The 27,573-nt window shown below is 36.1% G+C and overlaps 1 protein-coding gene across 5 annotated transcripts in view; it reads left to right on the top strand.

The window, feature by feature from the left end:
* ATRNL1 (attractin like 1) overlaps nucleotides 1–27,573 on the top strand; it is a 448,295-nt gene that overhangs the window by 76,370 nt on the left and 344,352 nt on the right. For all 5 annotated transcript variants that reach the window (XR_007205109.1, XM_048310902.1, XM_048310901.1 and 2 more), the window contains exons 9-13: nucleotides 4,814–4,997; nucleotides 8,938–9,092; nucleotides 18,028–18,112; nucleotides 19,736–19,944; nucleotides 22,169–22,287. Coding sequence is in view for 4 of the 5 variants with exons in the window: in XM_048310902.1 (XP_048166859.1) it covers nucleotides 4,814–4,997; nucleotides 8,938–9,092; nucleotides 18,028–18,112; nucleotides 19,736–19,944; nucleotides 22,169–22,287 (752 nt within the window). In the remaining variant the exon portion in view is untranslated. The remainder of the gene's footprint in view (nucleotides 1–4,813; nucleotides 4,998–8,937; nucleotides 9,093–18,027; nucleotides 18,113–19,735; nucleotides 19,945–22,168; nucleotides 22,288–27,573) is intronic.

Below are 27,573 nucleotides of genomic sequence, written 5' to 3'. Positions count from 1 at the left end.
CTAAGATTTGTTAACTATTAAAGGCCACATTTTGGAAAAACTTAATTTCAGAAAGTTGTTTCCTTTCTGACCTACCAGAGATGATTTTTTTTTTCTGTGAAGAAAACAATATGTTGCTCTAGCTTCTGCATGCTCATTCAGTGTAATGTCTGTTGGAACTTTAAATTATTTGCTTCTTCTGTTTGAACTTTAAATTATTTGCTTCTTTACATGCTGCTAATTTAGTATGGAGTAGAAGTACCAATTTTATTCTCACCTATTATTGTTGTTAGTTTAATTAGGAAGAAGGGAACATGATTTGTAGTGTAAAATTTTCTGCCTGGCCGATTTTATTGATGGCCTTACGGTTGAAATGGACAGCTTGTTCTTATTTTAATTTTATTTTTAATGTTACAGCTACGTTTGTGGAGGATTAATAAAAGAGAGTATAGCTAAGCATATATAACACAAACAAACAAAGAAAAAACCCCAAACCTTTCCTACCATAAGCTTGATAAGCTTGGAGTAAGAGAAAGCACTTAATCTGTCAGTTATGTGTCAATTATTCTCAAATTTTAATGTCTCCTTTTTGAGATTATATTTTTATCATATTCTAGTGAGAAATTTAGTTTATTAGAGAAAACGTGCTTCACTTGCATCAAATATGAAGGAAACTTGTAACAATATTGGGTATTACCTTTGACTTCAGCGAGTCTCCTCATCTGATGAAGGATTGATTATTGGGGCTTGCAGTGCTTTGCAGAACATCGTGTACCTGAACCATTGCTGCCACAGGGAATTCTCATGTTTTATTTCACCTTATTGCATCTCCCTCCTTTCCCTCCCCTCTAAGTTAAATGAATGTTGTGGTAAATTTTCCTGAATTCTGTGTTGACTATGGCATTTATCTACAGTTTTGCAGCTGTAGGAACATATTTTTAACCATAAAATTCCAGCTGGTGGTTTGAATTAAGAATGGCTATTTTTTGGGAGGACTTTAGCAGCTCAGAATCCAAACTTAAAAGACATAGGAAGTGAGAAGTATTCCTGTGAACTCATCTGAATAGGAAAGGAAATTTCTTAAACATAAGGGCTTCTGATGTTATAGAACGAAAAATAAGAGTCCAGTTTTCTCTTTCTCTGCTTGCTTTAAAAACATATTACTTTAAAGCAGCACAATTTGAAATATTATTGTTTCTACATGTTGTCAGTAATGGCTTTTAGTCCTAATGAAGGCTATTTTTCAAGCATTTACCACATGCCTACTGAAAGAAAGAGACACAGAGGCAGTTTATCCTTTGGTTCATATGGACTGACATCTCTAGGATCCAGTTCTTTGATGAACCTGATCCATGGAGTTCTGGTGCTAAAGCCTACTTTAGTTGCTGTGACCATGATTTCCATGGGGTCTGGGTTAAGAAATATCTGAAGAGGTTTTAAATACTGGTGGAATCCATACCTTTTCATGTAGGTATGTAGTTCTTGTAATAAAACATGTCAATCAAAGGTATACCTGATCTGAAAATGTCTCTGGCATAGTTGGATTAGGGAAGAAAGTAATTTCCATCAAAATAAATTCTGGAATAATTGGACAGGGTTTGCAGGCAGATTTTCACCATGCAAAGTCATGTGAATTTATTTCTTCTCCAAAGGTGGTTGGTGCAGGAACAAAAGAGCTTCCTGTTGTCCTTTCTTGCTGTGCCCAGACTTACGACTTCTGAGGAACCAGTAAATCCTCATATGGGAATTATGTGAATGATTTTACTAACTTGAACCATAAAGCTTTTCTGGGTTACTCCCCAGGGAAATTTATTTCCCTTTAGGTTAGCAATACCTCATAAACCTTCTAAGAATCTCAATGTGAGTCTCAAGGTGAATATAGTAATGGTGTTTTGTTTTAGCCGAGGTTTATAAAGGCTCCTTATATATTAAGAAACTTGTGAATAAGTCTTCTGTGATTTCATTTTATTTCTTTACAAGACAGCTTTCTTTGGATTAACAGGATATCACTGTTTTTTAGATTGATTTTTTTTCTGGCTTTAGAAGTGGGTTATAGATTGCTTTTGATTAAAAGTATTTCTTTGAAATAATGTAAAAAGAAATGGCCCCATGATGTAATATGCCTCCTCTTTTTTGTTAAAGTTAGCATAATCTTCCTGGCTGCTTAAAAAAATTTGAAGTTTGTCACTGGGATGAAATGAAGATGGCACACCAAGGTGCTTCTTAGACAATTTATTCTCTTTACCTGATCTGTCTGAAGGTTGTATTGTGATAAGGACAGATCAGGTATCTTCCTTATTTTTACACTGTGTACCAGACTTGAAATTAAAATCTGGAAAAAAAAAAAAAATCCTATTTCCTTATTTCTGGCTTGTTCATGAAGCTCTTTCTGCATTTGACTTTATAAGCTGTTGAGAATGCAATTTCACATGACTAATTTGGTCAATCAAATATTTCTTACGATATAATGATAGAAAGAGGGGGATCTCTGTGTACGAGAAGAGTTATGTAAACACCTCCAATAAAAATTGCATTTTTGTTGAAAAAAAAGATAGGTGAAGATTCATATCAATAAGGTGCTTCAAAAAGTCAGATCATGTGAATACTAATGTCTTTAAATATAGACAGGATTGTATTTTTGTCTGAATGATGCAATATTCAAGATGCAGAAGCGTGAATGATATCAAAACTGTATGTATGCATTTCAGTATTTGAAATTCAGGCAACTCAGCTAAGTTTTAGAATGGGAAACAGAAGGAGCAACTGTAAAACTGCTTTTGACTTTTATTTCAGAAAGATGTTACTGGACCTCTTTTCTCAAATTTAGGTAGTTAGTCATAGGACATGTTTATTTTTTAATTCAAGAAGGAACAGGTTTTCATATTTCTGCCCAAGTCATGTAAGTGATGCAATATGCAATGTTACTCTGACAGTGTTCTAAATGCTTCACAGAATCATAGACCCATTTAGGTTGGAAAAGACCTCAGGATCATCAGATACGACCATTGCTACATAAATCATAATACTCCATAAATGCTACATGAACCAGTCAGATATAAATGCAAAATATTCTATTATGCATATTATCAACAGCATTGTGTCAATTTATGTGGAGAAATAGTTCTTTTTCCCTGAAAAAGCATATATGCCAATCTCTAGGACTGATCATTAGATAAATAAATGAAGATACTGTTGGGAATAGAAAGGTGTATCAGCAGGCTGACTCCTCACCAGCCCTCTTACATAAATTTTGTCAAGTAAATCTATTTATTATCAAAGCAATATGTATGTAATGTGCAGTATTATCAATACAAATTTGATATTTGTGTTCAGAATTGCACTTCTTAATAGCTTGATAATATCCAACATGGGGATTGAAATTAAATTCTACTTACATTACACTACACATAAATAATGTAAATATTCTGTGTCAGCTATAAATAGTGTGTTACACAAATACCAGCATTCATACACACAAAATCATCACAATTCTTCCTCAGAATCTATACTTTATAACTTGCCATAAACACTTGTTACTGAAAAAAAATGTAATTTATAGAGGCAGTGCCTGGAAACTGTTTAATGGAAGTATGATAGTAAAAGTAATAACTGAAAATCATGAGCCTCTTAATGAGAATCTGGAGGAAAAAGAGTTAATCTAAGCTACCTAGATAATAGCAGATAAAAATTGGAATGGAATTTAACTTTCAGAAGAAGCAGGGTGTATGGTGTTGTGTGCTAGCCTTGGATAAATAACTTTATTATGGCAGCCAATTGAGGTTAAGAATTGGGAGACTGCTCCATTTTGAGTGTCTTTGTCCAGACTCTCTGTTCTTCTGACATAATCTCCCAGAGGCTGGAAGGGAATTACTTCTGTTTCGCATTTGTAGAACTGACTCCCAATCATCACAGGCTCTTCTGTATATATAGGCTGCCTTGAGCAGGAAATACCTCCTGTCTTGCTCTTTTTGTGACTTACATCATCATCTGGGAAGATGAAGGGGGGAAAAAAGGCATTTTGGGGCTACAGGCAGCAAGAACTTACTTAACAGCTGTCTTTTTTTTTGCTATTGTAAAATATTTTCCAGTTGTGTTCTCTCCTTCAGTCATAATAGCTATTGTGGCTGGTTTTATTTGGTGTCTCTTTGCAGTTACTAATCATGTGATGTAAAATGTGGACTTAAACCCCAATTTAATGAGCTGCTATCAAATTACTCTTTTGTGAGTGTTCAGCAACTGAATGGGTATATTTGCAGTTAAACAACTAAGAAACAGTAGTTGGAAATGGATTTTAGCTCAATAATTTTACGGTTACTCCCAAAGTGCCTGCCCATATCCATGCACACTTTGAGCTACCTTGTGTTGCGTGATTCTCCCAACTCACTGCAGTTCAGTCTCTGCCAGGCTCCTCCAGGCTCCCCAGGACTGAGCACAGGTGTTCCTAATGAAACTGAAGGAGCTGCAGCACTGAATTCTCATCAGCCGTCTCTGGCAGGAATTAATCATAACTCCTAATTTCATACTTTCAAAATCTTTGGGCTTTTTTTTTTGTTTGTTTAGTGTGAGTGCTGAAGTCGCGTGAGGGAGGATGAGATACTGCCTGGCAGCTGTAACAATGATGTATTTGCGATTTAATTAAGAAGAGCAGATAATAGTCTGACAACATTATCTAATTGCAGATATTTTGATACATTGATATAAAACTACTTCTTAAAACAAATCCCAATAGTTATTGCTGTATTTGGAATTACAGTGGAAATTATTTTATATACTTAAAACTCCTGGTACTGTGAATTAGCCTTAAAATTATGGTTTTTTTAAATGTCTCTTCAAGGGTCTAACTCTTGGCTTGTACCAGAAACAAAAGGAGCAATTGTTCAAGGTGGATATGGCCATACCAGTGTCTACGACGAACTGACAAAATCTATTTATGTCCATGGTGGATACAAAGCATTGCCTGGCAATAAATATGGATTGGTGGATGATCTTTACAGATATGAAGTTAATACTCGGACATGGTAAGTTGGGTTTACAATGTAGGAAACCAAGTTACAGGTTACTGAAGAAAATGGAAGTGTAGAGTAAGGTTGTAGTGAAGTCATGCAGGTACCTCCAAATCCTTTGCATGTTGCAGAACAACATGTTCTCTGCAACAAAATGGAAGAATTGTGGTGAGGGTCTAGACTTGAGTCAGTGGATTAGTGGAGCTATACATTGAAAGGATGGCAGGGAGGAAGCTTTGTGCGTGTTCTACAAATTAGGAAAAGGTTCTCCTTTCCAGACACAACCACTGTGCAGAAATAGCACACGTGTACTGTTTCCTCATGGTATGAATATACTGCTGGTGTACATTTAAGCAACTGTTATTTAAATAACTGGGAAACCCTAAGAGCTGTGGAAGATTATTTTTCACAAAACTATCAGAAATAAGAGAGAAAACCTCTGGTATTATGTAGGAATCCTTAGTTATGAATGCTCTTGGTGTTTCTATTTCTATCAGTTCTTGTTCCTCAAGTTTCTTGTAACTTTTGAAGGCTACTTGTATGTTATGACTAGAAAGTGACTGTGAATGTTTTTTCTGACCTTAGAGACGATTTGAGATCAAGAACTATTTCTTGGGACATTTTATTCTTGTGATTTGATATTTGTGTCGAGTACTAATGGCTTCACTTTAAGCACCCAAAACTTGCTCTCAGGTGTTGGAAACATGGGTTTGATTTCTCTGAGACTTTTAATACCATTAATTCATGGCATTTGGAAACATTAATACAAGAATCTTTTGTTCCTTTTAGTGTATTTTTAAGTTCCTGGAATTTTAATCCTTTCTTATTATATTTTATTTTTGGAACAAAGTGATATTTTTTCCTTTGATGATCTGTTCAACAATAAAATAATAATAATTGTTGGAATATTTTTATGCATTATTCATATAAAAACTAATAATGCTTTGGTCTACTCTATACTAATGTAGCATTCTCTGCAGCCTGCAGAGAACTCAAGTCTTTGTTTTGTGAGATTTACCCTGGGAGTGAATTTTACTATGGGACTGAAAAACGGGATCAGGGGAAAGAGTAATGACATGTAGTAATACAATCTTTAATCTTTGTCTAGTGTATCTGTGACACCTTATGGTTAGCATTCAAAGCACTCAATGAGGTAACAGCCTGAATGTGCCTCTGGATAGGTGTGGTAGGAGGAAGAGTTGGAACTTTGATGGCTCTCTCATGCTCATGTCTGCCATTTGCTGGTCCTCACTGTTTTTCTCTGGCACTCATTCCATTTCTGTGGCTGATCTGGCGGAGGCTCATAGGCTTCACTAAGTTGTGATATACAAATCTGATTACCTGTTCAACTCAGTGGCATGTAGGTTTTCATTTCTTAATATCAGTTAAACCACCTTTATGTTTCCTGGAATGTGAGGGGGCAATATTTTAATTCCTAGTGTGGACTGTATTCCTAATACACGATGGGGAATTACAGGGTTGGCAATACCTGCATTGCTTTGCATTACTGCCCTGCTGCTGCAGCTGGGGCACAATGTGGAGCTGGGCTTGATAATGGCCCGAAGCAGTGGAAGCACCTGCTGGCTCCTGGGTATTTCTGTTACCATTACAGAGTCGTGCTGCTGTGTGCAGCGCTTGGCATCGGCATAGTTAACACAGACTAATGTTTGCAGATACACGAATATGGGCATAAATAATGAATTCAGCATGCTGAGACTCTCACAGAATTTGCATGGGGTTGATACGTGCTGGAGAGTTCTCTAGATTGCCCTCATTAGTGATGCTAATGAATAGTGAAAATCATGGCCAAGTTAACAAACTTCCAGTTCTGCTGAATCTTGAGGAAAAGTTGCTGTTACTGCAAGGGATGAAACTCAGCATACAATATGCAAAGATTATAGGGAAAAAAAACCCCCACACTATGGTAGGGACCAGGAGTGGGGAACACAGTTGGGTCACAAGTAGAAAAGTGAATAGCTCAAAAAAGAGAACTTGTGGAGATTTTTATATCCGCTGTGGAGAGGAGAGCCCTTAGTTTTTCCCAGAACAGTGTATGTCTCTTTAGGTCTTTAGTGATCAACACAACTATTTGTAGACAGCTGCAAGGTAGGATAATCAAGGCAGAGCCTGGTGTATACCAATTAGTGTAAATTAGGCAGTAGGGGCTCTAGAAAACTGGAGAAGCAAAAGACAGAAAGGTATCTATAGTCTGAATGGACACAGATAACATGTTCTTGGGTTATTATCATTCGTTCAAGTCATAGCAGCGTAATTCCTCCACTGCCAATTGAAAATAACTTAAAAATAATGTCTTGTTCTCTTTCAATTTAATTCCTGATTTTCTGTGTTGCTAGCTGATGAGTTGAACCCAAATATCACATTCATCTGGGGGTACCATAACTATCCTGTATCAAGCCAAACTCTGGTTAGAAAACCACACTTACATGGTTCTCTGTTTTCAAAGTATGTTAATCAGAAATACACAAGAGAAAAGCAAGTCACTTAATAGGACAAAAAAAAAAAAGGGGTCAAAAGCAGAAGCACGTGTGTGGGTATGCAAGTGGATTGAAGGAATTGTCACATTTTTAAGCAGTAAAAAAGCTCATTTATTTTCATTTAGTCTTTGATATTTCTTTTGATGTTACTTTCTAGGGCTAGGGGGAATTTATTTAAATAATAATATGAGGATTTAGGTCTATGCCTTCTTTTCTACTTGTTTAAACATGCAATCTTATCACTTAAAAATATCTCATTTATTGATTGTTTTATGTCATTATATAAGAAAAATGAGATGTGCTTTAAACCCTCTCCCTCAAACATGATGATGATGATGTAAAAATACGGAACAAATATTATGAGAGTGATTCAAGAGACCCAGTATTATTCAATCAGAAGGAAAGATTGTTGAGTCAGTTTGTTACAGGAAACAAATGACAAACAGTTTAATTGTAGATGTGAGCAGCGTGTAGTAACGTAAATGAAAATGAGAGTCTAAACTTGTAAACTTAGATTACGGAGACAATGAAAGGTTATTAGGGGAATGTAAGTGGTATTTTGTACTGGTGATCTAATCAGCTCTTCACAGACACGTCTACAGCTGGTCTGCTTAACTAATTCATCTGGCAAAACCCACAAATGGTTACTCTCTTCCTTGGTAAGATTTATGTGCTGGGATTGAATCAAGTTTGTATTCTGTTCTTTCTACTGGCCCCACATCTGCCACTTTCAAACTGTGGCATTGATAGCTCTTGGCTACTGTTGGGCTGTGCTATTGCTCTGGCACAAAGCAGACCACACACACAGAGGCTAAAGTGAATAAAGAGAGATATCAAAGGCTCAATGTGCAAGGACAGTTTTTTTTCCTCAGCACGGAAGTTCTCTATGGTTGAGTTTACCAGTCTGAATAAGTTTATGAAGCAGTGCAAGTGCTTTTATCATACCTAGAATGACTTCTACCATTTATTTTCCAGGTCTGAGTGTTCAATTAATTAGGCAAAAAAAAAAAAAATACTCCCTTTGCAATATGTAGGATGGTCTAAAGATTATTGTGGCCTTCTAAAGAATTTTTTATTGCACTGCTTGAGCAAAAACCCAACGTGGCTAAGGATATATAAGAATATGAATTAATACTATGAATGAGTTTTCATCCAGTTTTGACTACAATTTACTATATCAGTAATCATTTCTGAAAAATGTAAACATGTTAGAAAGTTATTTCAGATATATTATTTGGCAAACTTTTTTAAAATTAGAAGTGTGATATTTTAAACAAATGATAAATGTATATTTGTTGTACCATGAGAAAATGGATAATCCTAGAAACAATCTGATTAAATTTCATTGTATTTACTGAGTAATAGCTATAGTTTACTCTTTTCCTTGCTTTGTGTTGCTTTCATCTAGAAATTCTTTTTTCACATGTTAATATGTATTAATTTGTTCTTATGTTTTGTAGGACTATTTTGAAAGAGAGTGGCTTTGCAAGATACCTTCATTCAGCTGTCCTAATCAATGGAGCTATGCTCATTTTTGGTGGAAACACTCATAATGATACTTCCCTGAGCAATGGTGCGAAGTGTTTCTCTGCTGACTTTCTTGCATATGATATAGGTATGTCTTGTACTGTATTTTTCTCATTTGAGTTTTAAATACCACAATTTTGCTTTCTTAAGTCCAGCTGATGAGATTCTTTAAAGTTTTGATCCCAAACACCTTCAAGTGATTTATAAATTTTACAGATTTTTGTTCCACTTTGTCGAAAGATTTTGGTTTGTGGGACAAGGCATAGCAGCATTCGTGCCATTCTCAAGGCCCTGGATATTTTTATAGTATTTTGGCAACACACTTTTAAGAAAGAAAGACTCAAAAAAGGCTCTGCATGGCAAGTGGTATTAAGGTTGAGTGAAGCATGAGGAGCCTTGAGGAGATGATAAAAGGATATGGTGTATTTAATTTCTCAAGAGTGTGGCTGAGAGCAGAAAAGATTGTTGTTTGTAAATATATGATAAGAATACAGTTTGGAGGAAAACTGTTTGATAAGACAAGACTAGATGGGTGTCAGCTTTCATTCTGTGGAGTGGTTCCAACCCTTTGAGCTGTACACTTACGGAAAAGCCTCCCTATAGGATTGTGGAGGCTATAAATATGAGAGAATTTAGTGAGTCCATAATCTGTTTCCTATCTTGTGCCACTGCTGTTCTTACCATAAATAGTTTTTCCTATCCCTGATGTTCATGTCCATATTTTATGCATAGGCTTTAAATATAAGCATACAGCTCATATTTGGGCTTTAAATATAATCATACAGCTCACATTGGGGCCAAAAAGCACAGACACTTGTCCTGGGAGCCAAAAAATGGGAAATGTGTCAGAGCAGCCTGGGAAATGGACTCATGCATGATGCTGGTGAGAATAGCCTGTGGATATTGCCTGGATCTATTTTTGGCAAGTGTTTATCAGCTGCCTGCAGTGGTAGAGGAGGCTGAGACATGATCCTTCTTTGAGGACTAGTTAATGGCTGTTTATGGCATTCATTGTAGATATCAATGTTTTTGCTTTAATACAGAAATAATGGCTAAATTCAGTACATGGAACGTATATGGGTTATTTCCTGCCAGTTTTAATAGGTGTGTAGGTAACCTTGGCAAAACAGTTGAGTTTTTCTACTGTATCCCTGTATTGCACATTCCACAGCTTCTTATAAGCATCGGATGGTGTGAACTATTGATTTTGTTCTCACTTCAGTTTGCATGTGGATTTAATTTTTAATGAAACAGAGCTCCTTTCTCATTTTGGAGCATAATATTATTTATTTATTGGTCTACATTTATTTGTAGAATGTGCATTTAGAGATCAATAGTGTGAGTCCTAAGATCTGAGTAAGTGTAACTTTCTGCCTTTCGCACACCGGTAGTTTTTTATCTTCTGTCATGAAAATATTTTATGCTGTTTTTTTTTCTTAAGCAGAACAATACTTTTGTTTGTCTACTTGGTTATAATGTTTAATATAGTATTAGTATTCTCTTGCAAGTCACATTCTCCATGTGTTATCAAACTGATGAAGTAAAAAAGAAGTGGATGTAGTAGTTACTCTTTGGATGTAGCAATTAATCTTAAAAAATGAAACATATGAAGATTGATTTGATTCCAGTTTAGTCTTCCGTAATATTCATTTCACCAACTTAGAAACAAATATCACAGTAAACATTAGATAAAGGCATATTTTTCAGAAAACTTGAAATATTTTACAAAGAATTAAATAATTATGCAATGGGTATATTTCAGAATCTTACTTACTTTGTATCAGGAGTTTTTGAATAATGCTTGGAAGAAAAAAATATATGATGCTATCAGCATCACATTTCCTAGATACCTTGCAAGTGATGGAGTGTTATGCCTTGTCTTGTAAAAAATGGGTGCTGTCTGGAAACCAGCTGAATCCTGGAGATAGAGCCTATGCTATTTATGTTCAAGTTCGGCTAGAGACTACTTTTGATTATCTCTCTTATTATATGTGACACAGTCCTCTGGATAGATTGCTTCAGCTTTTTATTAGCCATGAAAATGCTGTTTCTCATATTAATGTAGAATAACTGTTCATGTGGCTTCATCTTGGTTAAGCTTAGCTTTCTACAAGGTTGGTTTCTAATGCAGTTTGGTAATCCACACTCCTCCTCTAGTCCAGGGATAGAGATACATATCTCCAGAGAGGAATTAATTTTACCAAGCTTAGGACAGAGTTACCTTTTTCACCCCCGGCTTTTCTGATCAGTCGTTGCTCTCTAAGTCCTGAGCTTAGTCTATAACAAGTTTTAGATATTTAAATGTGTCATGAGCCAAGAGCTCAATTCAATAATTTTAAATACTTACTGCATATTTGTTAAAGGTGAAGACACAGAGATGGGGAGAGGTTATAAAAATTGCTATGGTGCCACAATTTTCATAATTTAATATTACTTGATGTATTTACTTATGTAGCAGTAAATACATGATGAGAAGACTGCTGCATTAAAAGAAAGAGCTTTAGAAATCTGGCCTTGGTATACTTTTGTCCTCTGATATTTTACCACCAGGTTGCCCCTGGGTTGCTCTGGCAGCTCCTTAAAGATCCACAAAGGGTCATTCTTGTAGAGGTCGGGTATTTTCTAACCTGTGCTGTTACTGCTTCATTAATCTGAAAGAGGAACCTTGGCAATGGGGACAGTCTTGAATGCGGTGGTTGACCTGCAATTTTCTAACTGATGTTGGTTATAGCTTTTCTTTATGAGGGCCCCCATGTGCTTAAAACTTATATTAATATTCCAGTCAGATCTTCGAAAAGTAATTTAGATTATGAGTATTCACGTGCAAAATTTGCAGATAAAAATAGATTAATTAGACACACAGAATCAGAGTTTAAAACAGGTTCTAACTACTGAGACCAGTATTAAAATATAACTAAATAAAAGCTTTTTTAAAGAGTAAGGATACTTATTTTAGTTTCTGGCCAAATGGTGCACTTAGTAAATATACCTCTGCATACCTAAGTTCCTTAAATTTCAGTTTAGGAAGTATTCAGTCGCTGTCCTTTTGTTCCCCCTTTGCCAGTTACCAAGGTGTCTGGATACCCTAGATATGTAAGAGAATTACTGACAGGGCATGTCTATAAAAGCCAAAACCTGAAATCCTGGGAATGTGGCAGCTGTTTCTGTGCTCTCTCCTAGTGGTGGTTGGAGTTCTGCACTGTTTGGATCTGTGGGGGATGTGCAATAACCCGTATGTTTACACTAATAATATATTCCACAATATTTCTTCTGTTACTGTCTGGATTTCAGTTTATTATTATGGACTAAATAGTATGCAAATTCAATTCCTTATGAAAGACAATATTGCTAGTGAAATATTATGTTTCTTCTAGGGTATTCCTACAAAGCTTAAAAACATTCTCCTTTTTGGAAAAAAAATTCAAAATTATCTCATGAGATTGACTTTAGTTCCACTTGCAATCAAACGTATTTCTTGTATTTTGTAATAAAATGAATTGTTCATTCATGAGTTGTGTGCTTGTAAAATAAGTTGTTTCACCTCTAGTCTTTGCTGTCAACAAAATGAACAAGTTTAAATATCTGTAAATTTTTTTCCAATATGAACACATCTTTTTTTGCAGTTCTCCCTCTTTCTGGAGTTAAAAATGGATTATTGATGTGCCATCACAAAGAAAACATAAAGCAGTGCCTGTGAAAGATTTAAGTTTTATGCGTTTCTGAGCACTTAAGTTATAAATGTAGTTTTGGTGTAGTCTGCAACAGCAATTATCTCCATATTGCTGTGCTATTAGAAGAGCAAAGCCATAAGAATGTAATGCACTAATTGCTTCATTTAATAGCAAAGCTTAAGGTTGTTGATTTCTTTATATTACTTGGGGAGTCACTGTTATGTGTATAGACTGTGTTGTAGATGTTGGTTCTATAGTTTAAATTTGATTCATGCTGTTTTGAACATACTTGCCATTGTGTTTTCCTGAGAGTAAGGAGATTTTTATTATCTGATTAAAGAAAAATATTTATGCAGCGTGGAAAGACTCAGAAAATAAGTTTTCTGCTAGTACATAACTTTCATGTTGTTTTAGTTGTTTATGTTCAGTGTTTAGTAGTCCAGAGTCATAAATGAGAACCAGACAGAAGTATAATGATGTCCATATGCTGTGAACCAAAGAAAAATGAACTCAGTAATTTTTAGAAATGTGTAAAGAGAAAATAGAAGCATAAGCTGGCTTTGGATTCTGTATAGCACATAAGGCTGCACTGCAGTGTTGCAGTGTGGTTGAGCAGAATAAATACAATGGCATGTCAAATCTATTTAAATAGTTTGAAATTTAGAAATTATTTGTTAAATGTAAGCATAAAGTAGATGGTTTCATATACCTTCTCTTGAAACAAAGCTCCGAATGCAGTAAGAGGTTGTCACCAAATCAGGCTGCCAGTGCCAAAATACAAATGTGATCCTGGAGCTGAAGTATGGAACATTGGTTGCCCCTTTTTTGGAGGCTGTCCTAATAACTTTTGCTTCCTATTTTTAACAATACTATTTTTTTCTATTATTTTTTTTCCTCTGTTCAGTCACATTTTGGTAAACCTAATCTTAGTTAATTTTTTAAATCAAATCTGTGTTCAAGTATTTTACCGATACGACAATGTTGATTAGAAAATATTTGGTTGGTTTGTTTTGGTTTGTTTTTTTCTGTAAAATCATACCAGGAAACCTTTCCATAGTGTATGAATACTGTTGCAGCATTGAGAACTTTCCCGTGACATGTCCTGGTCATCTCTGATATCAGTAATGCAGTGTTGCCAGTAGGTTGTAGATGAGATGTGTTGAGGCTTGACCTGCTGGAGTGTGGGCTCTGGAGAGCAATACTCTGTGCAAAGTTCAAGTGGGGATTTTCTCTGCCAGCATCAGCTGGATTGGTTCAAATCCAGTGCATTTCTGTGGTGTTTCACCACAGAAATGTGTGTCACTGTCAATTCACTGTAAGAGCCTCTTGTCTATCATCTGGTAACCGTTTAAGCTATACCAGGGAGGAGGATGAACCTTTTTCTTTTAATGTTATAATGTGGTACAGCTTGTTCTTGAAGCTGAAGCCTTAGTAATAGAAAGAAAAAACCCTTTATTTCTTGTACTTTTCAGTGACTAAAAATCCTGCTAATCAGTTTGGAATGAATAGTATTATTTTTTCATCTGCTTAGTAATTGGTTCTATTAAAAGCAGAATTTGCTTCCATGTGCTACGTGCTGTACCTGGTTACAGATACAACAAATACAATTAATACTATATCTTCCACTTGCTATCTGTATAATGCCTTGAGGGGATAACATTTTATGGAGGAAAGTATTTTATTTACTGCACAGAGCTTACCATCATTATTAGAGTTAATGTAATATACACAACACACAGAATGCTGTGATGATAAATCATGTTGTAAATCATATTGCATTTGCCTTTTGTCATTTTTTTCTTGGAACAGTACAGTGAAGTCTGGAAATTCGGATACTTAGAGGTGTTCAGAAGAAGTTTGAAGATGGTGGGCAGGGATGAATTCTATTTGATTCTTTACTGAAAAATACCAGGAATCATTTGCCTAACTATCTGTATTTTGTATTAATCAACTGTACAGAGAACCTCACATCAGGAATTAGAAGCTGAGCAAAAGTGTTATTCTTGCACAGTTCTGTGTTCAGTAGTCATTGAGAAGACTAGGAGGAGATAAGAGGGGAGGCAATTTTAATAAGCTACCCTCCCTCTTTTTTATTGTACTCTATTGAAAAGACCTGCCAGTTTGAAAAATACCATCAGTAAGAAAGGAATTATTATATCTTCAGCCCTCAGGGGTTCCTCATCTGAAAACGAGCCTTTATTATGGTTTTATGGTTTTTCTTTGGTGTTAAATCCCACTATTTCTTAAATAAATTTCTGAGTACAGGAAAGACTATATATTTATGTTCATAATGTATATGTTTGTAAAAATAAAATTAATGTCAACACTTCCCAAGATCAGATGAAAATTTAGTGTGAGTTTCTTAAATTGTTTCCTTTTACTGTCGAAGGCACACGAGCTCACATGTGCCGTGTCTGTTAATGTGCAGTGACTTAGCAGCAAGAACTTGATTTTAAAGTATAACAGTAAGATTTTGCTGGTCAATTGTAGTGTTAAAATGCTTGCTTCTTACAGCTTTTAAAATGGAAGCATTTTCTTGAATTAAAATTAATGATTGGACCGTTGATCCCTTATTTCCAATAAATAGTATTGCGCTTGGTCTGAGTTTCTTTCATAAGTCAAACACCCTGGAGGTGTCAAATGCCAGTGTTATTGATGGATATGGGTAATGCACAACTTCTATATTTAACACTACTCCCAACTTCATCAGAAACTTATGATCATAAGTAGGTAGTTCATGTCCTAGTGCTGTGATCTCTTTTGTTAAAACTGTTTCAGGAACATCTCTCTGGCATTTTCATACTTTCACCATTCTATTTAAGTAGAGAAAACAAGAAAAGAACAATTGTGAAAGATGAAGTGTATTAATAATTCCATAGTGTTATGATAATATAATGTTAACAATGATGGTGAAAGAAAGTAGCAGTTGAGAAAGAAGTAAGAATTTTGGGATGTGTTGCTCCCATAAGACAGTGAATTAAACTTGCTGTATTTTCTTCAAGCTGCTAAATCCATTCCGAGCCCACCACCTGATGTCAAAATTATTGCTGTTGGAACCATCTGCATTACTCCAGTAATAATGTGCTTTTAGTTTCTGTTTCCAGTTTATAAAGAGGTGTAATTGGTTTATTTAGCACGGCCAGAGTCTCACACTGGGTCTCTTTATGGGCTCAGGCTGTGGTTCAGTGGAAGCCCGAGTTGATTTAGCGGCACTGCTGCAGTAGCTGTGCTGCCCTGTCCCCTCCTGTGTGCCGAGTCCATCCTCATGTGACCTTGCACTGAGGTGTTCCAGCGTGGTTTGCTAACAGGATGCTGACTGCACCAGGTGCTTCTGTCAATAGTTTTCTGCTGGGAATAATTTTCTGCACTGGAAGTGCCAGAACGGCAGCACTAGTGAAGTTGAACTGTTCTGACAGTGGGAGTGACACCAGCCTGGGAGAGAGTTTGTTCCTCCAGGATTTCCTGATATTTGTTTCCGTTTTTTTGAGCTGAGGAGCGAGGTGTTATAATATGAATATGGAGAGATGCCTCTACCCAAGTTAAGGTTCAAACAAGACCATATGCCCAACCAATAGCACGGATTTTATTTAACAGTAAATGTGAGGGAAGGAGAGATTGAAAGAAGCAGGGGAAGGACAGGGAGAGAAACAAGAGTGAAAGAGAGAGACAGATCTTTGTTTCCCCCAGTTTGCCACAGTGGGAATTTTTGTCTGGATGCATCTCCCAGGACATGCTGGCCAGACTTCGCCAGGCCCAGAGCCAGCACCATTCTGTGCTTATCTTCAGGGCAAAGTCCTTCTGTCATCTTAACAGTGTTTGAGGCAATTGTGATCTTTAAGTCTCTTACAAGAGGGAAGATGATTTTTTGGGATTTGGGGTTTTTTAAAATAATGTTTTATTTTTTATTTATTTTTTGAAATATGTGGTCTGATGGTGATATTTCTTTATTTTTTAACATATCCATAACTTGCATAAATTATCTCAAATTTTAATATTAAGTAGGTTTACCTTCTTTAGATGTGACTGTCATTGGAATCTTACAGGTAAATGAATTCAGCACTTTTATGTAAAGTCTCTCTTGCATTAAGGCTCTGGAAACAGGTTTCAGATGTGTTCCCAGCAGTCTTGCTGTCTGCCAGCAATCTTTTCTAATTGTTGATCTCTTTAGGACACTTCTGCTTCCTTGTGTTACTAACTCTGACTCTGCAGCTTCTACAGGCAGTACTCTGTCCACTTCTCAGTATTATGGAGAGCGTGCTGAGCAAATAGGTCTTTTTCTTTTCTGTCTTAATGTCCAAACTGATAGCTTTGCCTCTGGCTTAAAATCAATTGTCTCTATATATAAAAAAAGCCATGCTTTTATTTGGAATAAATTGAAGAGGCCTCTTTCCCTTCAACTCCTTTTCAGCTTTGCATGTAATCCTTATCTTTGTGTGTATGGGAGATTTTATTTTTTAAATGAGAAAGCTTTCATTTTTTTCATTTCATGTTAGGGTTACAATTTTCCTGAAAGTTTGCCCTACCTCTCTCCAAAACCTGTTATGATGACAAATTCTGGGAATGTTTTGCTTGCTCTGTAGAAAAGTACTTTCCCTACTCCACTTTATAGGGGTTTCCTTGAAGTCTCAATCTGTAGGTGCTCCCTGTTTCTGTTACTGTGGGATTTGAATATTTGAAGCCAGTAAAGTGTAAGTAGGAAATAATGAAGAAAGGACTAATTGTTCTAAAGAACTAAAACCCTAGTCAGGAAAGAAAAATGAAACCACACCAAAACCACATTTGTGTACAGCAGTTCTAAAAGAAACATGCTCTAGTAATTAATTTGACATGGAGATACTGATACAACATTCCTCTCAAATATGTGGAAAGTAATAAGTAGCATACTTAAATCAAGATACCGAAAGTAAGACAATAATGAGATGGGTTGCACAGCTGGAGGAGTGATAGTTTCTCTTAAAACACTTAAGAACTAAGTTTGCTGCCATAGATATTCCATGAAATACTTACAAATTGAAACCCTTCAGCTAATTTGAGAGCATGTAAACATTAGGGCAATATTACTGATCCCTTGATAACAGAGATGGCAGTGCTTGTTGCTGTGGGTGTTGAAATTGGCTGTGAGGGCAGACAACTGTATGTGTAATGAGGTGACTCTTCTATGAATGTCCTGTAGTCTTCATAAATGTCAGGATAGATCAGTGTTGCTGACAGGTTATTGGAGCGTGTACTCACAAATGCATCTAAAAGGAGTAACCTGTTGATTTATCCTTGAGCAGTTAAAATATAGTTCACATGGATTTTGCTGAAAACTTTTCAAATTATTTGATATATGCTTGGTTTTTTGTCTTTCAGCTTGTGACGAATGGAAGATTTTACCAAAACCTAATCTGCATCGAGATGTCAACAGATTTGGTCACACTGCTGTTGTCAGTAATGGGTAAATGAACTGTCTCTTAAATTTTCCTTGCCCTTTTTCTGAAGGAAAAAACTGTAACAGAAATCACACTTAAGTGAAGTATGGTTCAATACCATAGAACTGATGTCATTTATTGAAAGGAAAAGTAGTGCTCATCAGGTAATCAGTGCAGCTAATTCCCAATCTGCCAGGCTGTGGGATCTATTCAGTGACATTTTAGGTTCCAGTGTACTGAGGTGTTTTCTCAGTATTGAGAGCTACACTGAATTTGATATTTGGTACCAAATATAACCCTCACTTAGGTATGATGGGAGAAATCTTCTTCTCTTTGCAGCATGCTATAATTCTTTGTTCTTCTACAATCATAAAATAACCATGTAACTACAATTTGCTATGAAAAGGGAAGATTTTGATGGTACTGATATGGTTATCATCTTTAACCACTGGCAGGACGAAAAGCCTGCCAGCAACTAGATCATATTAAGTTGGAAAAGTTGTAGAAAACAATAGTCAGGTTTAAAGAAACGTGTATTATTTGCTTGTCTCAGCTTTCCTTTTGCTGGTTGCCAGCTGGCTTAGTATCTGAAGCTGCAGTACTATAGATCACTGTACCTCTTCTGCATTATTCATCGCACTAATATACTCAGTACTTAAGTATTTGTAGGCAACTTATGGATCCTCTATATAAGGATCTTGTATAGGTCGGAAATGAGTTAATGGGTAATGCTACAAATAGGAGTGTGACTGCTTTTAACAAAAATAGCACTAAATTGTAAGTATGTACACAGAGCACTTGACATTAATCAATGAACAGATTTATTTATTAAGGCAAAATTGCTTGCAATTAGTGAATTCAGCAACTGATATTTTTCATTATGATTCATGTGTTTTATGACATCTAAGCCATGTCTGATACTTTGAGAACTGTCACTTTCTATGAATTACATTCAAAATACCTCTTTTTTTTTTTTTTTTTTAAGAACTTAGTGGCATTTTTGGTGGGGTTTTTGGTACCAAAAAAGTGCAATACAAGATACCTGCCAGATTTTTGCTGTTGGTAACTCTGTGATTAATTCTGTTTTAAGAGTACATCATACAACAGATATAGAGGTTTTCTATTACTGTCTTTTACCCGAGGCTGTTTTTAGTTTTAAATGAGAAGGGTGAGGACTCAGGTCTAGTCTTTTGGTTCCTGTGTCAGCAGCTACTGCATCGTAAATGTTACCAAAAAGAAATATCCATCTTACCAATTGTTGCTGCCTGTCTTGAAAAGAATGTTCTTGTTTTCTACAGGCCAGTATTTCATGCTCTGTTCTCAATATCTAACTGCAAAAATGAGCAGTCTTCCAAAGCTCTTAATTCTTCTTTCCAAACATTTGGGATATGCCACTCCATAATACATACTGCATAGGGAGCTTCCCGCAATTTTTTGTTACTCTAAACTTCCATGGAGAAGTAAATTGGAAAAGTAATCAATAAAGGAACCACTGATGGAGTCTTTAGTAGAGAAAGAATAAGTTTTTTTTTTTTTTAATAATACTATGTGAATTTTTAATTGTATAATTAATCAATTGTAATTAATGATAAGAAATCAACAAAACGTGTCTACAATAACAGTTAAATTTCCTTGCTTTTTCCTAATAGGTCCATGTATATATTTGGGGGTTTTTCGAGTGTTCTATTGAATGACATCCTCGTGTACAAGCCTCCCAACTGTGAAGCATTCAGAGATGAGGAGCTGTGCAAAAATGCCCGTCCAGGAATAAGGTGTCTGTGGAACAAGAAACATTGTGAATCTTGGGAATCTGGACATGCTAATAACATCCTTAGAGCAAAATGTCCCAAGAAAACAGGTAAGTGAATTCTAGTCTGTTCATGTCATGTTTGCAGTGCAATGTAGGAGATGAGGGCAGGCAAGCCCCCAAATGATCCCCAAGGAAGTAACCAGGACATAGTGACTGTAATGTTAAGACTGTTCCTCTCTGAGTATACCCAGTGCCAGAGATTTATAGACTATTTTTTATAAAATCGTTCAGTTGTGGAATCCTTTTGTATTTTACATGCAGGGAAGTAGATGCAAAAGAGCGCAAGTTTAGGTGCTAAGGGAAGAGCAGAACAGCAGTCAGAGCACAAATGGGCACTGCAAGTGATACCCTGGTGTTATGGGCATATGGCACTCTCATACCTGTATGTACCAATAAGAGAGGAAAGCATCACTGCTTCAAGTAGATTACCTATGAAACAGGAACATTTGTACAGAAGAATACAGTACAGGCACAGCTGGGAAAAAACCTCAGGCAAACAAGCCCTTTGCAGTGTGTCAGATGGATTCAAGTTTGTCATATGAATTTCTCTGTGGCATTGTGATGGCTGTATTGTTTGAAACAGCAATTTACTGTTATGAATAACTGTTCCAACCTATTCCTAAACATTTTGGCTTGTCACAAATAAATTGCTTGTGAAAGTGTTGTTCTTATATGTCACATGAACAGAATATTTATCCCTGCTGCACGCACCTACTGTTTTTCTCTGTGCATCTTTCCTTTCAGCACAGTGTAAAATTATTTTCCAAGTTTTAGCTGTGTGCTGTGTGTACAAACTGCCATACAATTAAACTGCCAGTCTATGTTTAATGTTCATTGAAAAGTTACTAGCACTGCTATTAATCAACACTTCAAGATACTTTCTTTTCCTGATAGCTTTTACTTGTTTTTGGACTGGCTATAAAGTTGCAAACTCAGAAAAAAAAGGTACATGATATAACAAAACCACTATCCAGGTACAGTTTTCTGGAAAATGGCTTTTGTACAGTTTCAGAACTTTTAGAGATACACAGTCTAGAAAGTTTTATCTATATATAAAAAGAAAAAATCCTGTGGCATTAAATTCAAAAGTAATACAGATGAAAGTGGATCTTATAAAAAGCTGATCATAGCAATAGGTGTTTATAAAAGCCAAACAAAACAAAGTACAGATAGGCTGAAGGAAAATAAAAAAGTTAGAGTAGTTTCTAAAGTACGGGTGCTGCAGTGGAAATAAGGTACAACTCAACTTGCAAGAGATGAGGTCTATAGAATTCCAGTTCTGAAGAAGTTGTGTGAACAGCACTGTTTCACTGCTGTAAAATTCTTCCAGTTTCAGGTGGTAATTTTTTGCCAAAAGCCAATTTTTCATATATTCTTTCACATTACTTGGCTCAATTGTTACCTGGTTGAGAGTATCATCTGAGAAACTTCTGATGGTCAATATTAAAGGATAAGCAGAAATTTTAGTGGTTTTCAAAAGATCGATTCTTGGATGACAAGACTTCCCTGGCAAGAGAGTCTTTTAAGCTTGCATGAACCTGAAACTAAAGAAGCTAAATCAAACAGGAATTAAACACAGTAATCAGTGTAGAAGATGGTACAAATTCTCCTATTTTGCTTCATGGCAATTTTTAGAACTTTTGCCTACTTTAAATAGAAGTAATAATTTGTGTCCTAAATGATTTTACATAACCTAAATTTTAGTCCAAGTCCCATTGTTAAGAATATAACATTAACTCTTTCTCAAATACATTTGTAGATAAAGGACAGAACTGTAGCTTACCAATCACTAATAGGTTTATAAATTCATTTAGAAAGATTTAAAATGTCCATGTGTTGCTCATATCTTAGATTTTTTTTATTTGCAACTTTTATCTGGTCTTCTTGCGTAGCCGTCTAATATTTTTATCAGAATCCTACATCTGAAGAGAATCTTTCTTCTGTGTTAAAGGAGTGAAGAAAAAATAGTTGACAAAACCTTTTCATACTCTTACTTTCTGCATTGTGCTAAGACAGCTTGTGTGCTGTAAATCTGTGAATATTCCCTCAGTTGATACGAGACTTACGAACCTTCAAATATAGTTGTTACTAAAGGAATTTTTAAAGGAGTAAATCCTATTAACTGAATAGAATTAATTTCCTACAGTAACTTAAACCCTTATGAATGTCTAGAGTTCAAATGAAGGATGTAACAGAAAAAGCTCTAAGGAAGTGTTTAAAATGTGGTGTTATTCTCCTTCTGTGGGACGTTTCTGTTTGATTTGTGTGGCAGCTGCTGCAGACGACAGATGTTACCGGTACGTGGACTGCGCGAGCTGCACCGCCAACACCAACGGCTGCCAGTGGTGCGACGACAAGAAGTGCATTTCAGCAAACAGTAACTGTAGCATGGTGAGTCCTGCAAATCTGAGCACGTTATCAGTACTGGGTCCTTCTTCTGGGTTTAGTAGACCAGTAGTTGCTTGTTTCAACACAAACTAACTTGTTTGCCAGGCTGTTGGAGTGCAGCAAAAAAATCTATCTCAGGGTAGAAAAGGTATTCTTTAGAGTTATGTTGCCTACTGTATATTTCTTAAGACAAATGCTATTATCCCCTAATTAATGACATTTGGAAAGTCACAGAGTCATTATTAACTTGGATTTTGTGCATATATGGTGTATAGTAAACAGACAGAAACCATGAATTCCATCAACGGTGCTTTTCAGTTTTTTCCCTTTTAATCAGGACCAGACCAGTCTTATTAGTCATGGTCTTCTGATCATTGGTCATCATAGAAATGGTTTTCTTTGTACTGGAGTCACTTGTCATCTCATTAAAGGAACATGAGCTTCTGTAACCATGAGGTCCATTGTCTTGTGATGATTTGGTTCTGATCTTTTTAAGTACAAACAATCAGATCACATAGATTCATGCCAGTTTATGGTTTTCTCTTTTTAGTATTGCTTCGTGCCATACTATGTTTTTGTCCACCAGCATCTCTTGCTTGTTCATTTGATTTTTGCCAAGCTTATAATAGTGTTTTAGCTTTGTAAATTTTGCCTCCTTATACTTTTCAGCTATCCACAGACACCTGGCTGTACTTGAGTTCAAAACCCTTACTTTACACATTTGCATTAGTAAAAGTATCTTGCTCTCTGGCTTGAACCTGATGCAAATCAATCTTTTTCTCCAGACAGACAAATTAAAGTGTGAGTTGGATTGACTGTGACTCAAATCTTGCCCGTTCAGAGTGAGCACAACCAGGTCTAATCACTAGCATTTGTAGCTAGTCACTGCTAATAAAAGCAGTGCAGACACAAATTCATCAGTAGCCACGTTATAAGTCTGTCAGAGGGATTTTGCATTCCAGGCACTAATGGTTTGTGTGTGATCTTCAAGGGCCCTTCTTTTCCTGACACATTGTTCTTTATTAGGTGCTAATTTTCTAACCGTGGTTTTCAACTCCTGAACAAGGAATAGTTGCTAAGAAGCAGACCATCTTCATTCCTAATAAATGATCCCTAATAAATGTGGAGCACTGGGTATTTTAGCACAGGCTTCTCGGTTCAGTGTCCTTCTTTGACAACCTTTCATGACTGTCAGCTTGATTAGCAAACGATGCACCAGTCTTCTCTGTATCATTTCCTGTCTTTTATTCAGGGTTTGAAGTGGACTGAAAAGGCTGTTAGTGTAGTTACTGAAGAATGGGATAGCAAAAATTCATCAAAATGATTTCTGGAAAGAGGTGCTATCATAAATGGAAGGTGGCTGTTGCAAAATTAGTCTATTGGCCGTGAGATGATAGAGGCAGAATTTTGCAGCTTTGATATAAACCCACCAAAACAGCATCAACAGAATGGCACCATGTGGAAAAACAGAATGGATCAGGCTAATTATCCATTTTCATAGACTGCTACTTCTGGACTAGGTCCACAAATGATAATGTTGTGACAGCACTGTGATGGTAATATGGGATAACAAGCTGTAGACTTAGGAGCATCACAAGGAGCCTTTGCAGCTGTACAAAGGCCTTGATTTATGACTTAGATCATAGAACACCGGATGAGACAGACAGTAATGTTTTAGAATCTGCTGTTGTTGCCTGATGGAAGCTTGCCAGTTTACTAAAGATATGCTCTCAACCAGTTTGGCATTGGCCTCATGGTCACAGATATCTGCAAAGCAGTGATTACTCTGCTGATTGGAAGGCCTGTAAAATACGAACATTTCCCTGAAATAACTCTAGTTGGACAGATGGATTTCATGAGCAGTGCTAATGCACTGATGATGCACATACCCCTGCCTATGCTCACCCTCTGATGTGAGCCAGCACATTAACAGAACACTACATTCCACTACTGTGCAGACTCATGCATCATCAAGGTATAGATCATATAGATCGTACTCACATGTGATGTCATTGGAAGCAGAGGCTTGCAATGCCTGGTTGATCTGGATCTGTGTAATATGTTTATGAAACTGTAATCACTCTGTATGTCTGCACACAAAATGCCTTATCTTGCATCCTGTGAAAGTAATATTCCATTGCTTCTGATCATATTGGCAGAAAATTAACTATATTTATATTTTGTAATGGAAACAAGTCTTTACCAAAAAAAGAAAAAAAGAAAAGGCTTTGTTGGAGAGATTAATTTCATTTTAGATTGCTGCAACTTTACGAGATGTCATTTTTCATAAAGTAATACCATGGAAGAGTAAGCTCCTCCATGAAAGTAAAATCTTTTTATACTTTACCAAATAAAGTGGTAAATTGCTGGAGAGGGCTGACTGCAACAAAATGCAGTTTTCTTCACCGAGGAAGACCAGAGACAGATTGAATTTTAGAGTAAAAAAATTTACTTTGTCAATTTTGTTCCATTGCTGAAGAGAAAAAAAGAATTGATAAAGTGGCCTTAAAGAGAGCCTTAGTATGTTGAGGCATGGCTGAATTGTTATATTTCTGCCTCCACCCAGTATTGCATTTTTGAAAATGTCATTGCTTTCAGAAGCTCCAAGGGGAGCATGTTCCTACAACAGGGACATGTTTTCTCTCTGACTGAGACCAGCCATGCTCTTACTGCCAGGAGCAGTCTCTGAATTTCGTGTGTTGGTCTCCACACGTGCAGTACGATAAAGCCTCAGTTGATGACAGGTACCTAAATACAGCCCAGATTGGTGTGTGATTTAAAAGTGTTCTTTACCTGAGTGTGGCAACATAAAGCAAATATTGTCAAACCTGTGAAGGGGATGGTAAAGAGCGTTTTGCTAAGGATATGGGATACTAGAGGATGCTTCAAAGAGACCTGTACTCCTACATTGTTAAATATTTTTACACAGTGCCTTAAAGACGGGAATCCTTGTCTTTTTGTAATGTTTGCATCACTTACATAAAGCTCCTTCTTTAATGATGGGAGTCCTTGGATGATACACTAATACCAACAACAGTAATCATGGCAATCTGCCTACATTTGAGGGATTCAAAGAATAGTCAAGAGGAAATGTGTAAAGTAGTAGAAGGAAATATGAATAGAATCAAATTTATCTTGGAGGAAAAAAAGAAAAGTTATGACTAAGAAGTACTTAGAATTTAGGACTAAGTAGCAAGTTTCGGGAGTAGCTTCAGGGAAATAGTAACAAATCCGTAAATTAATAATTTACATTTAGTCTAGGCAAACTAGACAAGGTTATATTGTTAACCTGAAAAATCCAGGAGGGGGAGAGACGTACCTAATTTAATAGCAATTTCTGAAATTCTAGGATAAACTACTGTAGGATTTTAATTCTCCAGTAAATACTCAGAAAATCACTGCAGTTCATAAGTCTGTCTATATACCACCACATCAGGATCAGTACTTAAAAAAATCTAAGTAAATCAGACATGAGGGAAGCTTTATACATAATATGATTTACTCGTGCTTTGGTGTGTAAACATTATAAATATCCTACAGCAATACAGAACTTCTGTAACAGATGGACTGTCATCTTTCTGAGTTTCATTGGGTTTGGTAGTTTAAGTTATAACCTTAATATTGTGTTAATATGAATTACCTATTGGATTCACATCTACATTGAACTAATGAGATTTTCTTGCAAGCAGTGTTTAAATTGGATTTAAGGGAAATAAATGCTGGGAATAAGGGAATACAACAAAGAACATTATTATAGAACAGCCACTAGTACTTTGAATTTTATTTTAAACATTAAATAACCAGCACACAACAAGCTTCATGATTAGAAAGTAATAGAATAAATATCTTGGCTTAGGTGGAAAGTTGTAATCTGTATGTAATACTACTGAAGAGTATATAATTTAAAAAAGAAATCTGAATGCTTAAGGGTATGTCAAAATGAAGTGTTAAAAGTGAGTATTAGTTGAGCTATTGTAAATGAGCAGATGGTGGTTACTTGTGCTCTAAAATTCACCTTAAAGCATCTCTCAGGCAGTTTTGGGAATATGCTTCATGACTGAGTGAAACTAAATGTGGGTTTGTAGCAAAGATTTTTTTTTGCTTTACTGTTTGTATGCATTTTTTGCCTAGATAGACAGTCTGTTACTTGCTGGCATTGCCTTTGGCTCTGTTCCATACTGTGGTGTAGATGCCTTCATCCAGACCTGCTTTTCTGGTCTTTTTTGCTTCACAGTAGCCTTTCCTCTAGAACAGAAAAAAGTCAGGACCTCTTATAATAAACTTACTGGTAGGCATCTGATCCAATAAAGGCAAAAAATGAAAATAAAATAAAATAAAGTCCCTCAACAGCAGTGTTCTTCAGCAGGAATGAAGCTGGGTGTATGTGAGATTGACAGTTCTCTTTAACAAATGCATTATTTCAGGACTTTAAAAAAATGGAAATAAAGGAAGGCACCTTTCCTCCCCCCTGCCCTATCAATGTCCATATTCCAGTACTTAGCCCTGTGTAACTTACTGTCATGCAGTCCCTTTATAAGTTGTTTAATCATACTCCAGGAGACTATTGGAAAGGAAGGCAACCAAAATTGTCGATAAATCATGCATTTGCTATCCAAGTGCAATCCATTTTTGCTGCCATGTATTAGTTTAATCTTTTGTTGTTCAAGAGAGACAAGACTTGTTAGGGTTTGACAAGAGGGACTCCCAGAGGTCCCTTCCAATCTCAACTGTTCTGTGAGTATGAGGCTGTCTTGCATTAGGACTTACTTTTAATTATTACCTTGAAATTAATTTGGTAGAGAGAGCCTTATAGGTGAGCTGAATTGGCTGAGGATTTAGGGCAGTTCATTAAATAAGGTATCAATACAATGTCTTAATTAAAAGTACTATGCAGAGGGAAGAAAAATTTGTATTCAATATGTCTAACTTGGAAGACCTCAGTTTTCAGGAAAAAAACAAACACTGACAAAACCCAATAAAAGCCTCCAGGTAATTCTTTCAGTGTTTACTGCTTTTCTTGTATACTAAGGTACAAAGGAATGAAGTTATCCCTGGTTTTATGTCACATGTAGAGCATATTCTTGCACCTTCAGTCAGAAGTAATTATTTTGCGCCTTGTGCCATTTTTTAGGTTCTGTTTGACTATTTTGCTTGCTTTAACCTGCATAGGATGAAATAATTTAGTGAGAGTATAACCCTTAACTATCTAAGAAATAGATATTTTATTTAGTTGTTTAAGCTCTTCCTGCTCACTGTACAGGGAATTGGCCTCTTCAGTTTGACACTCAT

The sequence above is a fragment of the Corvus hawaiiensis genome, chromosome 8, assembly GCF_020740725.1.
Source record: "Corvus hawaiiensis isolate bCorHaw1 chromosome 8, bCorHaw1.pri.cur, whole genome shotgun sequence".
In the NCBI taxonomy this organism is placed as follows: domain Eukaryota; kingdom Metazoa; phylum Chordata; class Aves; order Passeriformes; family Corvidae; genus Corvus; species Corvus hawaiiensis.
This window is presented reverse-complemented; position numbering and strand designations above follow the sequence as displayed.